This window comes from Candoia aspera, chromosome 1 (assembly GCF_035149785.1).
Source record: "Candoia aspera isolate rCanAsp1 chromosome 1, rCanAsp1.hap2, whole genome shotgun sequence".
Lineage (NCBI taxonomy): Eukaryota > Metazoa > Chordata > Lepidosauria > Squamata > Boidae > Candoia > Candoia aspera.
In genome coordinates, this window is record NC_086153.1 from 179,526,659 (window position 1) to 179,543,028 (window position 16,370).

General features: G+C 38.2%; 1 protein-coding gene across 1 annotated transcript in view; it reads right to left on the minus strand.

The window, feature by feature from the left end:
* Positions 1-16,370, minus strand: part of SLC39A10 (solute carrier family 39 member 10) — a 36,416-nt gene that overhangs the window by 9,366 nt on the left and 10,680 nt on the right. Inside the window, exons 2-6 of the mRNA XM_063318049.1 lie at positions 9,910-10,932; positions 8,873-9,080; positions 4,550-4,719; positions 3,672-3,902; positions 31-151 (exon numbers count right to left, since the gene is read on the minus strand). Of these exons, the coding sequence (XP_063174119.1) occupies positions 31-151; positions 3,672-3,902; positions 4,550-4,719; positions 8,873-9,080; positions 9,910-10,923 (1,744 nt within the window). The 5' untranslated portion in view covers positions 10,924-10,932. The remainder of the gene's footprint in view (positions 1-30; positions 152-3,671; positions 3,903-4,549; positions 4,720-8,872; positions 9,081-9,909; positions 10,933-16,370) is intronic.

The window sequence follows — 16,370 nt, forward strand, 5'->3', positions numbered from 1 at the left end:
TGACTGATTGATAAATGAATAAATAAATACCTGCTAGTGGCTTGAGCTGAAGCCAGTCAGCATCAGGTCTGTTTAGTTTATGATCGGAAAGTTTCCTTCCAACTGGCGATTCATCAACCTTTTGTTTTTTCTTCCACCATTTCTGTTTGGTCTGAAAGACAAAAAGACCTAAGCCCTTAGTGATTAATACCTTCAAGGCAATGGGAAAAGGCCCATTAGAACAATTGCCTGGAACAATACAGAGGAACACATTCCACGAAAAAGACTCTGAAAGGGCTCAGCTTTAGAACCTTGTTGAAGTTAATCTAGGCAATTAGCAGAAACGGGGGCGTGGATGCATCTCTTTTCAACAGCAAAGTCTCCTTATTAAGAATTTTGGCCTGGCCTATTCCACTTTTCATATTCGAATGTATTTCATTAATCTGTGCAACATCCTTTCAGTGTGTCTCTTGAGACATAATGCAAAAACTTTTCCACAAAGGATACTCCTTCACACCAGAGGGGAACTACTCCTGACTTCCCATACAACATGGTGGCTTATTATAGGTTATAAGAGATCTGCACATTCATGTATCCATGATATCCATATGGTCTTTTCCTCTCCAGGCTCCCAGCCAAAATAGTTTGGGGAGGGGAGGGGGAGGACTCAACTTCTAGAAAATACCTCCACTGGTTCGACTGCTGGGGGTAATGATGGGAGGCTGGATTATAGAGATTCCTTCTGAACTCGTGGATCGGCATGCACCCCCCTAACCATTTCTAAAAATCAAGTAACCTGGTATTTCTCCCCATATAAAAATACTTTTCCGGACACACAAAAGGGCTACCCATTTTTCCATTTTCAATGTGATATTGCTTTAGACTGAAATAAAAGTTATTTTATTAAAAAAAACCCAACACCTAAAATGTGAACCCACCAGCCTCTGAAATACTACACGACAAATCTGGTGCTTTCCACACAAGCTTCAGGAAATTTTACATGCAGATCCCAAACATTTCAGATGCATCAGGAACAGTAAAAAGTGGCCACATAATGATGTTTGCTCAGTTTGTATTTATGCTGTCAAGGAAGTAAGGGAAAAGAGGCAGCGGCAGGGCTGGAAAAATGTTATGATCCCAGGCAGTCTTATCAAAATGTCCAGGTACCTAGGAGATGAAGCAGCTGGGATTATTCCCTCAACATGTAGTCTGGAAGTGTGATTTTCAAAGGAGAACAATTTGACATACCACTGATTGACTGAACTTATATAGTTGCCTATCTCATATAATGATTCTAGGCGGCTTACAACAACCCATAAAAACAAAGATAAAAATGAAAATACCCTTTCCTGCAGGTGCCAGACCAAACAGCCTCCCAGCTCAACCCCTATCCTAAGCCCAATGCTTGGGGGAAGAGCCAGGTCTTAATAGGGTATGGATTCCTTGGATCTCAGGTGGAAGGCTATTCCAAAGGGCTGGGTGGCCATGAAGAAGGCACGCCTCTGAGGTCCCATCAGCTGACAACACTTAATGGAGGGGACCTGGAGTGTGGCCACTTTATCTAACTTAGTAGGACAGGCAGATACTTTCAGGGAGAGAGGGTCCCACAAGTAACTTGGCCCTGTGCCATGCAGAGCTTTAAAGGTGATAATTGCTTTATCACCTTTAACGGTGGCATTACTTGAGTGAACCATGGCCAAAACTGCACATGCCACTGCATTGTGGACCAGTTGCAGCTGCCAGATGGTCTTCAAGGGCAGCCCCATGTAGAGCACATTGCAATTATCTAAATGGGAGGTGACTGTCATAGGTGACAGTGAGCAAGGCCTCCCAGTCCAGGAATGGACTAACCTATAGTACACTAAACTAATTTAATTCACAGAAAAACAGAAGTTCTCTGTCTTTAAGGAATTTTGCCAACATGTTGGTTTTTTAAAATTATTATTAACTCTTTGTAACTTGTAAAAGACAATGCACACATAAAAGTAAATGGGCTTCAAGAGATCCTTCTATTCTTATACAATTTCTGGTTGTAGGTAACGACTCTTCTTCTGTAAGACTCCCTAAGCATTTGATAATCTAGATCCCAACCCTTCACCCCAAAATCAAATCTGTTCCGTTTACCTGGCCTATGAGTTTCATCACAACTTAGAATTCTACCCTTCACTATATATGCTTCTAAACCAACATATTTGAAGATATGTTATACTTTAAAAGCTGCTTCAGCTTTTAAATTGCTGCTTTAGCAGTTCCTAGAAGTTTCAAGACCAGAAAGAATAAGAGGACGCAGGCATCCATTTTTGTGAACATACTTGGCTTGATAATCAACTAGCTTTCAGTAGACTAGCAAACAAATCACTACACTAGAGCCCAAGTGAAGACTTAATTGGCTGTATTTTTCATCTGACAACTTTTTAGATCTCTCTCTCTTCCAAATAACTAGATGTAGACATTAGAGGGCTGAGTAAGTCCTCTGAAAAAGATGCTCTGAATACTTAAACCAGCTGCATATTTTTTCTAGGCTCACATGGCAGCTCTGGAAGCTGTCCCCAGCTGTCTCTATGTATTGATTGACATATACTAGGGCTGTGTAGAGATCTGGATATGAAGGGCAAAATACGATTTGGAACACGCAAGGGTACATGTACAGTACTTGTCAAGAGCATCTTAAGCCAGATGCATCTTTTCTAAAATCACACAGCTGCAGAAGACAATCATGTACAGGCAAGTCCTCACTTAATAATGGCAGTCTGAACTGGCAACTCTGTTGCTAAGCTCAACATCACGTGACCACGCTGACTTATGATGGCAGTTGCGGCAGTTCTGTTTGCCATTGTTACGCAAATCCTGCACAGTCTGTGTCCCGTGGTCACATGATTGTGACTGCTGTCTTCCCCATTGACTTTGGTTGTTGGAAGCCAGCCGTGAAGGTTGCAAACAGCAATCATGTGACTGCAGTACACCATGGTGTCATAGCTGCAAGCTGGTTGCCAAGCACCCGAACCGTGATCACATGACTGCAAGGACACTGAGAAGGGCACAACTATGAGGACATGTCATAGGTCCCCCTTGTTCAGTGCCGTTGTAACTTTGAACGGTCGCTGAATGAGTAGTCATTCAATGAGGACTACCTGTACAAGTCCAGGAAAAAACACTGCTGCCTTTAAGGGCTCTGAAGAAATATTACAGGTGAACCCTCTTATACAGGTAGTCCTCGTTTAGCGACCACAATTGGGACTGGGAACTTAGTTGTTAAGCGAAGTGGTTGCCAAGTAAAACCGCAACTGTGCTTATGATCTTACTTCAGCTTTCCTTTGCTTTACAGACCTGCGAAGGTCATAAATGCAAGGATTGGTCACAAAGTTACTTTTTATCACTGTTGTAACTGTGAATGGCTGCTAAACGAGGCAGTCACTAAACAAGGACTACCTGAATCAGATTTCAGTCTTTGAATCCAGATCTCTGCCCAACCCTCCAATATATATTAACCACTTTTTGGGATCAAGCAAACTTGAGAGATGGAGATATAATACGGAAAAAAAAAAAAAAAAACTTGGCAGGCCCCTGACAGATGAATGCAGTAAGAGCTAGATGACAGTTCTGTGGAATCTATACTTACGAACATATTCCTCCTGCTCCATTTCCTTTATTATCTTATTGTATCTTAGAAAGTAGGATTTGTCAAAACATACCCTTTGTTTCTTGTAGTGCTTGTACATTCGTATGCAGTGTTCAATAATGAACAAAAGGTAAATCCCCCCAAGGGCTACAAGTCCTTTTAGTACAGCATCATACTCTTCTAGGAAGTTTTGAACCAATCCTCCATGCTCATGGGAATGGCTGTGTAGATGCTGGTGCTCGTGCTGATGCTCATGCTGGTGCCCTTGGCCCTCGTGGTGACTGTGATCGTGGACTCCCTGGGACTAATGGAAGGAAACAGAAGGAGATGTTACATTTCTCAGTGAAAAGCCAAATCCAAATGTTGGGAAATGCTGTGCTTTTCAGCCAGAAGCAGTGATACCAAGTGCCATTCTTATCCCCAAAGCAAGCATGCCAAAGGTCAAATTGCTCTAATATTCTGTTCTCTGCAACGGTCAGTCAGATGGTTCCTGACAGTCCAGAATGAATTCACACACAAAACTGTTCTTTGTAACACAAAATGTTTTTAGACCACATATGCTGATTCCAAATAATATCCTGGATAAATGATTTTGTGATGCTACGGAAGTGCACTCGTTATTGTAAAGTCTTCAGATCCACTCTCAGATTTTGAGACAGCAAGACAGATGTATTAATTCAACTGCTTATTAGTTCAACCTTGCTTTACTTTTTCCAAATGTAGAAGGCTCAAAATTGGTTTTCACTGACTGGGCCATGTCCCAATTTGTAGAATAGATCTAACTCCTACCTAGGCCTTCTGTTCACAACATTTAAAAAAAAAAAGGTGAGATACACAAAACCTGACCTCTGCTTACAGGTGTTATTTTCAGTCTAGCTACCCATCTGTGCTGAAACACAGATGCTTCACACGCAAAGGAAGCCATAAGCACTGGGATGAGACTGAACGTACGTGTGGCAACAGATGAAGTAGCGCATCTCCGCTCATGGTTCCTACAGCAAGGGCAACCAGGAAGGTGAGGAGAAATTTGAAACATCCCTGATTAATTATAGGAATCAAGATCACACCTAGTAACGACAACAAGCTAATGACTGTGATAGAAATGATGCCACAAATCCAGGCTGTGAAAGGAAAAGGAAAAACATGAATTAGAAACATCATAATCAATAAATTATAAACCAAAGAACAAAAGAAACCCATTATTATTCAAAGGAAACCTGCTGTCAGCTAAAATTTATCTATCATAAATATTTGAATAAAACACAAACCATTATGACCTATTATGTACTTTTCTAACAAATGCAGGTTATGTGACATTTTTTTTTTCCTAACCATATGAGTTAGTCTCTTAGGCTAAACTATAATTTTATTGTAATACTGAATAGATTTAATTTCATCTAAAGGGGTTCATCAGAGTTCATTCCAATACTGTAAAGCTAACACCCTTTGGGTGGAATTAAATCTGTCATCAGTTGGATTTTATTATGTTTTATATGTATATTTATTGATATTATTCTGATTTTATTGAATTTTATACTGTTTTATTGTGAACCGCCCAGGGTCCCCCGAGTGGGAGAGATGGGCGGTAATAAAAAGATGACAAATAAATAAATAAAACAAGCCAACAGTGTTCACTGACTAGTGAGATCTATGTATTTTCACTTACCTACTAAGGACTTGGGGGGTTTCTAGTATTGTATTGGAATTTCCAAGCAAAGACACACACAGGATGCCTACTGGCGTAGCAAAGGTATAATCTATGTTGTCAAATGCAACCTTTCTGTTCTGCAGAATACCTTTCTCTTACCTGTTAGCTCTCCCCAGAAAAAGTGTAAATACATTTATGAAAATCATCAAAATGGCATGCTCAACACAAACATTCTTGCTGGAGGAAGGAAAGGGATGTAAAGAGAAAGCCAAGTGGAAGACAGATCTTACAGAATTATTTAAGGTGCAGGCTTGGATCATATGGGGTTTCTGCCAAATATTACATGCCCAGTGTTCTTCCCCTCACTTTGGAGAATGGCCAATACACGTGATTCTACACGTTACAGGAAAAAAAACACACACACAAAGGAAAAAGGCTTGATTTAGCAATGCCATTTGATTCCATGTAATGTGCAGTTCAAGTCCAAGTTTAGGCGCCAGCCTTCAAAGCCGCTTTCCTGGGGTGAGAAAAAGGAGGTTGCCTCACAGAAGCTGAACAACGGGAGAGGGGAACATACTTAATATGTCTGAAGTGTAACCTTCCACTCAGAGGAGTTCCTGCTGCTCAGGACCTTTTTCTCCCGGAAAACATGGGGAACACCGGCCTGGGTCTTTTAAGGATTCAGTCATATATGTTCATGAATACAGCTGGCACCTCAATTTAACTAAATCCCCCAAGGCCAATTCTGCAGTTTTAAGTATACCATTTGTTCAACAGCTACCCAAACATTAAGAGCGGAATGTAAATACAGCCTTATAAAGCAACTTTTAATCAAATCCAGCAAGTTTACATTTAAATCCAGCAAGATATATACTGGGAAAAACAAATAGCCTGCAAAGGAATGATGGAGTAAAGAGAGGGAGAGGGATGGCGACAGAAGATGTAAAAGCAGGGACTGATGGAAAGAGGACAAAGATGATGAAGCAGGAACACTAACAAAGGGTGTGGAAAAAAACTTAGTAGCAAGAAAAACTGATGTGACACCTACACAAATGTGAACAGAAAGGATACTGAAGCACTGTGCTAGCGTAGTCTTTTCCAATTTGGAGCCCTTCAAAGCTAGCCAGTAAGACCAATGGTCACGCTGGCTGGAAATTCTGGAGCTGAAAGGTCAATGTGCCTCAAGGACGTCAGGTTACCAGGGCCTTGTAATTTTGTTTTTAAAGTAGCAGAACAGGACAATTAAAAAAAATAATTGGAAAACTGGAGGATTGTTTGTTTGTATTACACTTCATTTTCTATGTCCAGAGGTGAGAAAACAGACAGCTTCCTGATTACAGTGGACAAAGGCCACTCATACAAAGTGGTAATTTTAAGTGTTGCAGGTCCTTGAGATTACCTATTCATCAATTCCTCCCTCATCATCTAGTTAGAAAAATGCTTCTTTCAAAAAGAAGCATTCATCTGTGGAAACTTTCTAATTAGCTTGGTTTAAAGACATATACAAGCTAACAGGTTTTCTGGGTGTATGTTTTTTTTTAAACATACACAAAGTCATTTTCAACATTTTAATTGACAGAAAATGCTTAGCAGCCTTTCCATAAACTCTCCTGGCAATTAAACTAGGGTCAAATCTTACTAAAACAAGACCACCCAGAGAAAAGAACTATTTGCTAACAAATACAGTGTAAAGATTATTTAGTGTTATGAATCCTTGAATAAAGTTAATAAGAGAGATGCTGCTATGTCACTATGGGAGATTTATACACAACATGTTACATTTTCTTAATGATGCTGCAGTCATTAAAAATAATTACCAGGGCATTCTTTCTGACAGTTATTAACATATATCCACACATACTCATTTTGTGCTTTATTTCTGACAATGCTAATAAACATCTGCAAAACTAATCAACACTCATTATTATCAACCTTATTACTTTCAGAGTAAGGGCAATCCTCTCCAAGCTTTTTCTATGACTGCAACATTTGTGCCAGTTTTAAAACAAAATGCTATTATTCATCATTTGACAGTTTCATGGGAATCTATGAATACCTACATGGCGAAAGGCCTGAGAATAAAATGCCTCTTTAAAAACTGAACAGTGCTATAGCTTCCCCATTACCAAGCATCCTATCTATCACATTTTAAGCATCCACTGCATACAAGTCCCCCCTCTTTGGGGGGGGATGGGTGGTAATAAAATTAGAGAAATAAATAAATTGCACCCCAGTGTCTCTAAGCTTTCCCTGATTGATCTTATGTTTTCCTGGGCTGTCAAAAATGCCAGTGGTTTCCTTCCTTTTGTGTATACATTGGACAGGCCAGAGTGCAATTTTTACAACTTTGTTCTTAGAAGTTCACCAGGTTCCCATGGCCACAACTGTGGGGAGGGATTCACCTCTCCATTGAACCTCTTCCTGACTCTACAGGGTTAAAATAATGGGATTATCCTTAAGAAGAGAGCTTTCTACTGAACACCATGGGTACACCCAACACCTTGCCCATTTTTCTATTCTCTTAGGAATAATTCCCCTTGTAGCACATAAGGCTCCAAACATTTTGGGCCAGCAGGTATATTTGGAATTTTGAGACATGACATATATGTGGCCAATCAGAAAGCATTCCCAAAAGTGAAAGTTCTCTGCCATCCCATCTAACCTCCCAGGATGTTCTCTCAACTCAGTTTATTTCTATCTTTCTTTTTTTGGACCAGCTCAGCAGATTTTCAAACACAGCATTCAACTGCAACTCCGGATCACTGTTATTTTCTAGGAATGCCCCTGGAGTACAAGCACGGCACAGAGCATTATTGAACACAAAAATGGTGAGGTTTTGCTTTGCAGCATGCCAGATTTCCATTAAATGTTTTCAATTAATTTTTAAAAACAAGTAAAATAAAATTGAGAATGGTGCCCTTAGCCTCAACAAAAATATCTGCCTGGTGTTATCTCAGCTAGAGATGATGCCCACAAAACTACTCTTTAACTCTTCTGTAGGGTGTGTGCTACATGGTTCATCATGAGTGATTTTTACTAGGCTCATACAAAGCAAAATAAACATGCAGTTGCATGGAGGAAATCTTATTTGTGTAGCAAAGCCACTGGCCATTTCGAAGTAGCTGCCTCAGACAGACATTTACTGTATGTACAAGAATTCCATGTACATTAGCCAGAGATTAATAATTAAAGCCTCAACTCAAGTTTTGATGTATGGTTGAGGCTGTACTATAACTGTACTTGTTTATAATAGGGAATATTCTGAATAACTCTGCAAACAGACAAGAATGGGTGTTCTAGGACCCACCACATTTTGGACTGCTCACGTTATCATAAAGTAACTGGAAGTGTAATAAAAAAAAATCACAAGGGGAATTAATACTGCCCAGTTGCTCTGAAGATCAATACAAGCAAGAAAATGGGATTCAACCAATGAACACAACATGTGAAGAATGACGACTCTAGGAACTCAAGTTGGATCTTCTAAAGAACAGTGAGCAGGTGGCTTCTATTACTTGAACTGGCCTGATCAAGTTAAGAACATATTGTGTGGGTACATACATTAAATGAAATTATATTAACTAATCTGAAAACCCACAAATCTTTCAGTCTATTTTCTTCCTCACCTGATGCACCTGTTTTTTCCATGTTCTCAAGTGACACATTTTTTCCTTTATTCAAGTCTTCAAGAAGCAGATCTTCATAATGTTCAATACAAAGTCGCCTGTCAATCTGATACAGCAATGCAGGACACAGGTAAGTAAACAAGCCGGGAGAAATTGGAGAACTAGGGCGGAGACCATAATGGCTTAGCAGCTGTGTGACATTTAAGCACTGCAAACAAATTAGGAAGAAGACAATTAAGCATGTACCATCATTAAAGGCATACTTAGCAACTCAAGTCTCATACAATTATACATGTCTCTTCTGTAATCTGAATGGCTACCTAGCCCTGAACCATCACATATTGGAGATAGGTTATTAATCTGGGAGTGTGCAATGTAAATTTGCACACAGTGCAATCTGTTGTTTTGGGGGGAAGGGAGGGGGACATTTAATTTACTATGTCTACTGAGAATTTTAAAGTTTAAACTTAAATTCAGAAAATGTTTACACATATTGAAATCCTTCCTGGGAAACAGTAATATAAAGGATTTGGGGGGAGATGGGTAGTGGCAAAATTTGATTGACTGATTGATATATAAATAGTATTTCATCATTGGCTGACAAATGACATTTCAGCCAGCCAAGGATTATTAAATATTTGCCTATACAGTTTTAAAAAGGATACAAGATAAAGAAGTTAACCAGTTCATCAAGGAAGGAGGTGCAAATATCCGCTAGTCATATAGACAAATAAAACGTAATACCTTGGATTTATCATCCTGGGATAATCTAAACAGCCATGCAAATAACCTTTTTTTACTTCCTTATCAATTACACTGTTAGTTGTGCTCAGTAATGCACCATCAAGCAAGTGCCTATCTAGAAGCCCTTCACACTATGCACCCTGCTTTATATAGCTCTTCCCTTGCTACACACTGCTATATAGAATTGCAATTTCTAAAGTTCTTAGCACAAAAGCTGGCTCTGATGGGCAAAAAGTTGGGTAAGGCTACTTTTTCTTATAGATTCATCATGTTCTTTTTGGGCTCATACAGACCTCTTCAGGAGGGTGCTCATCTTCATTATGGTTCTTGTGATTAGCATGCTTCCCCACGCTGATTTGTTTATCAGGTGCCTCTCGCTTGCTGGTATGTCGATACCCATCCCCACTGGCAGGGTTTGGGTCTTGATGTCCATGAGTAGCTGAATGATCATTATTGTGTTCATGAAAACGCACATGTGAGAAAGACACATCATGCATGTGGTCATGTTTGTGGACATGATTATGTTCATATTGCTCATTTGAGTCATGATTGGGAGTAAAATCTTGTGCTGTAACTCTTGAAACTTCCCTGTTCTTCATTTTCCGCCATTTCTTAGGGTGCCTACGTAGTTTTCTTTCAGGCTGTTCCTGAGTAGTGTTGGTTTCCGTGGAAGGCTCGTGACTTGGTTCCCCGTGATCCCTGGTGTTAACGGAGTCACTGTGAGATTGATGGGTACTATTATGGTCCATGTGGCGATGTGCATGACGGCGGTGATGATGCTTGTGGTGTCTATGATTATTAGAAACATGAGTGTATCTACCATCAGGTTTCAAAGATGATTCGGTGACTTCTTTCACTGGATCACACTTCTGGCTCCTTTTGCTAGACCCTTCGTTTGCAGTCTGATTTTCTGAGCTTGGGTGATTATGGGAATGAGGACGGTTGTGGGAATGAGAATGCTTTCCTTCTTGTATATCTAGTACCTCTAAGTAAGAAACATAATCGTGGCCAATGTCCTCATGATTTATTTCTACTATTTTAACTTCTCCAAGGCCAAGGCTCATCAGCAATTTCTCCAGGCCACAAAACGACAACTTTCCATTCTCCCCGTAACGATTAAAGAGTTTTTCAATGTAGTATTTCTGCTTAACTTCAGCTTCCTTACTTGGTTCAGGCTCGGTCCTTTCATTTTCTGAGATCTGACAGTCATTGTGGCTATGTTCACCTTCATGGCAATGGTGACATTGATGAAAGACAAATGTCAGCAAACAAATGAGGCAAAATTGCGTGTGCCTATGAACCTTCATTTCTGTTTTCTGCAAGCAAAGAAAAATGAAAGCTCCATCTGTTAAGTTCTTTGGGGGGGGGGGGGTGCTGAATTACCTGCAGCAATAAATGTTGTTTAAAGTGATAGGAACTACAGTAATTAATTTTTCAAAAAACTTTTTAGAATAAACATGTCTTTACCTATGTATGTTGAGTGTACAGTGCGCATGGGGACCAGCCCATGAAAATTTAATCAAAATATATAAAAGTAATCTTTACTAATAATTACAATTTTAATATTTATTTGTAAATCATACTAAGCTATTCCTATACGATTTCCTGGCCACTTTCAAAAAGCAAATGGAAGGTATAATCGAATTGGAAAAGTATACCCAAATTCCTATTTATGTATGGAAAAGTAATCAGTGCATAATATATTGGCTAGCCACCAATTTCTTCCATAGATACTTACGTTCAAACGAAAAAAAAAAATAGAGGGAGAGTTTTTATTGGAAGTTCTTGGGATCAAAGGTGGTTTTGGAAGAGCTCATCATTTTTCCTATTAAAATGTCCATTCATTAGAAGACCATCTTAAGACGTCCAGTAGCACCATTATTAGAGTACTAGAATCCTTACTGTTTTCTAATATATGCACACACTGAGAAACACACCCATATTAAGTAGAAAATTTTGAAGAGAATCTCTGTTTCGAACATAACCTCCCTAAGACACATAATGCAAATTGCAGGTCACTGATTTTGTACTATTTTTATATATTTAAAATCAAGTCCCATTAAGCTCATGGATGTCCTACTCTGGCAATATGCAAAAGCTAAAATTTGTTCATGCAAAGGAGCTGAAGTAAATTTTAAACTGATGATTGATAATATATCTTGTAAAGCCTAGACTTCAAAGCAGTCTTTAAAAATTACATTTTCTCATCTTAGGAACAGCTGGAAGAATGACCTGAGAAACTAAGCCATAAAGAGCAAGAAGATTCAAATCAGAACAACATAATTACTAATTTACATTCATCCCTTCCTCTGAGGACTCTGAATAGTGCTAAAGCTTCACAGGGATCCTGCAAGAAAAGATTTTGCTGATGGCTAGTGACTTTTTCAAGGCCGCCCATCAACCTGCAATTTTAGACCTGTCTTCTGAAATTGTACATATTGAGGAATTTTACATACTAAAAAGACAACCCGCCCAACCAGCAATAAATCATAAGCAATCCATTATATTATAATGTCATGATCTAACAAATCAATCCATCAATCTTACAACAAGGGTGTATGTGTAGAGGTGTATATATAATGTCTATGTGTATACATACATACACACACAGAGTACAGTATTCCTTCTATTTGCAAAGACTGACCATAAGAAATGGGGGGGTGTCAGCCCTCCAAGGTTGACCAAACTTGGAAACCAAAGACACGCAAGCTAATACTAATTTTATTATAAGGTTATAGTAACACAATCTTGTAGGTATAAAGCACTTCCACCCTCCCTCCCATTATCTTCATGAGAACTAGGGAGGGTCATTTCTGGGATGCTTTCTCAAATTACGTTTCTACCCCAGACTCAGATTTCTTTTATCTGACTGTTGTCTCTTCTCCTGTTCCTCAGTTATTCCTTCTTCCCATAACAGGGCAACTGTAAAATGAATAGGAGAATATAAACAGATCACAGAACAAATCTCTAGAGTTACCTGATTATGATTCAAAATAATTCATTCTCAGTCACACAAGTGCTCATCGCGCTAAATAAAACTGGGTCCAGCTATGTGTAGAATGGAATGATTTCACGCTACAAATGTTAAATAAATCCAACAGAGTGGCGCTGTAATAAAACTAAGCCAGGTACATGCATAAGTACATTACATGGGCCATAAATGTTAGTTTCCTGTTCCTTCTAATGGCCTTAAAAAAAAAGTTGGCCTTCCTAGGATGATCTAAATTATATGCCATATATAAATTAGTCATGCAAGTAAGTTGACAAACATTACACGAACTAGGAAGAAAGTAGCCTGGGTTCCATGGCACTTGTGAAAGTAATCTGGTCACCTTGGCCTACAGAAAATGTAGATTTTGGGCTTTTTAAAGTAGATGAAAACACAACAGTAATTCTGACCTAGTGGACTGGCAAAGGAAGGACTGAGTTTTCTTCCCTCTACTTTTTTGAGATGGCTATGGAGAAGAAGAAACCAAGTTGACCGATGGAAAGATGACGAGCTTTGTCCTTCCTCCACTAGGCTTAGCACTGAGAATTCTCAGAATTTTAAGCAGAAGAAGGAAGTTCCACTATGGCTGTTGATGTGTACTTATTCAGACTAAAATCAAACAGTAAGATTAAAATGGATTAGGAACGATTCTGCCAGGGTGGTTTAATGTCTAAGGAATCTTACCTTGCATGGAGTGAATTAGATAACTGCTCAAGCTTCTCCCTTCCAGGGATCACCCTATGAGATAAATGCTATTTCTGAATACAGTATAAGATGAATATCAACCTAGTAGCATCACTCTGGTCTGCCTTATCGTACAGCACAGTATCAGATATCAGGAACTCTGCATGAGTTATTCTCAGCAAAGGAAGGATATAGGAAGATAACTGTAAGGCAAGAGAACAGATTCCTCTCCTTACAATCTCTTCTGTCCCAGGGCAAGTCTCTTATCTGAGAGTCACCTACTGCAACACAAAAATTAGACAAGGCCAAACTGTGAGCTGTGTGTGTGGAATAGATGACTTTGAATGAACTGATGAAATGAAAACTCAAAAATACCATGGCTGTGGTGTCCCAAGAGGTAAAAAAAACCGAATTTGAAAGTTTGCCAATTTAATTACAACAAATTTAGGATTGCTTTGGAACTTATTAAACCTTTTTAACATTGCCTTTTTCTTCAAAATACTCTGTTTAGTGTGGCAATATAATTCACAGTGACTTAACATTAGGTGATGTCTTAAAATTTGATTCTTCTATTATAGCAATACTTAGGTGACACTGGCTTTTTTTCCTGTAGCTTAAATAAATCTTCCTCTTGTGAAGTCTAGTATATGCAATCAATTCTAAAACATAAATGAAAAGTATTTTAAGAATCTAGAATCTAGGCACAAAAACCTGACAGCTATATAATTCTTAGTTAGCTTCCAGACTGAAGTGTCAAGAACTGAGGACCCAGTTAAATAAAATGACATATATAATAATTCACTCAGGACATGAGGCTCAGTATTTCTCTATGCTGTAATCGAGGGATGCCCACTGAAACTGACAGCGCCTCCTTAAAGCTACTGCATCATTTCCTGGGCTCGCAGTGTAGGAAGCGTGAAAGGGCGTACCTTCATTAAGGAGAGGCCAACAGGTGCAGCTGATGTGACGGTGCCTTCTCTGAAGCACTTTTCCGGTTTTGGATCCTAATAGCTTCACATCCCTGTTGTAAGCCACTAGGAATTTAACTCAAACCACCACAGAAGTGAAAACCTTTAAAATAATATTAGCCCAAAGAGAGATGACATCCAATTGCTAATCCTCAATTTGAAATATGGGAGCCATAAACCTCGACTGCCAACTGTTGAGGAACATTTCACTGAAAGTATGGCAAATCACTAAATACTTTGCTAAAGCTCACTGCCAATTTAATGGCAATTAAAAAAAACAACACTTGAGATGTTTGTCCTCCCTTTTAAAAAAAGTCTCCACCCTCTTTCTCTATCCTGTCAAGGTCCTAAACTGACCTTGCACACTTAATAATTTGTTCTTTTATCAAGTAAAAAGCAATGTCAGAAATACTATCAACTAATCAATCTAGGACTACAAGACCAGGTTATCAATGAACGTGGCACTTTAAATTTCCCTTTGAATCCAGAAAGTAAAACTTGTGGATGACGGTCAGTATCTAAAACTGCCTCGGTCAGTTTTGGACCATAAACTTAGATGGGAAAACAGATACATTATCATTATGTGGCAGTATTCCACTAAATTACAGTGGAATATAAATCCAAATAAATATTCAACGAATTAGGACCTCTAGTAACACCAAAAATCCTCTTTAAATATTTTCTTTCAAAATAACAAGCTGTTGATTTATTTCAACTTCTAATCTGTGGGTCCAAGAGGTAAATCAGAAGCTGCTCTGAATACTCACAAGTTCTTTATTCTGTATTTCACCAAAAATATGTATGTTTTTTAACAAAAGGAAATACCTCAAAATTTAATTATGTGTAAACACATTAAAATTATTTCACTGAAATCTGAATTTACACACTTTTATTAAATGTGCAAGTTTGCATCCCACAATACTTTTCTGACAGCATTTTCTATACGTTGAAGATTTTTTCCTAACTTAGCATAAATGCATTTCAAAAAAGGGAATGTTGGATTCCGGAGTGCTTCTTTTTAATGGTGTTTGTTTGTCGGGGGGAGAACAGTTGCAGGGTGGTTCATCATCTTCTTTGTATGTCAAAACTAAATAGAAATTTATAAGCAATTTCTGTTGCTCCTCCAGAAAATAGAGAAAAATTTTCCCTGGTTTGCACAATTGATATGGCACTATGAGGCAAAATATGTAATGGCTTTATCTAGTTACCAGCCAAACTGGTTACTTGTCAAATTGGTTTACTTGACAAGTAATAAAGCCCCCCCCCCCAAATAACCATGCATTTCCTGACAGATGTAACAAAATAAGACACCGGATATAAATTACTGTTCTTCACATTTAAATTAAGTTCCTTATAACCTAGTAGGTCTTAATCTTTAGTGGACTGCATATAAATCTTTAAATTTACCCACACTATTTTCTATAAATGTATTTTTAAGTCTTTACTTAGTATCTGAATAGCTTCATAATCAAGATCAAGAAACATTGCTCTTCAATGCTTTAGTGTAAGTCTACCTACCTGTGGATAGATACATAAACTTTACAATAATCAGAGAAATTAGCTTTCAATTTTTGTGAATATCTTTAATTGTTGCATTTCAAAATATAGTTTAGAACTAATATTGAGATCACAGATAAGGAAGTAAAATAAAACTAAGTAAAGCACAATTTGTTTTATTTTCCTGATTTGTAATTTAATAAAATTTAAAAGGATGATTATCCACTTTAGAACAATTGCATACAATTTAAACTTTAACAGAAAATGTTATTGGCATGTTTACTCAGAAAAGCTTACAACCTAAAAGCAGAACATCATTACAGAAAATTAACGTTTTAAGTGACTCAGCACTGGAAAAGTAGAACTCCTAATATTTTTAATTTCTACATTAAATAGCTTAATTATATTTTGAAATACACACGTTTTAAAGCTCTATTTACTAGTTCGTTTAACCTTTACATTTTAATTCTTCTCAGAATATAAAGTTGCATAAGTTAGCTTACTTATGTTGCTAAGAGCATTTCTCCACTTTAATATTTTGGACCAATTTATGCCTTCATCAGATATAGGTGTTTGGGGAAATCATTTCAGGAGGATTTTTACCTAAAGGAACCAG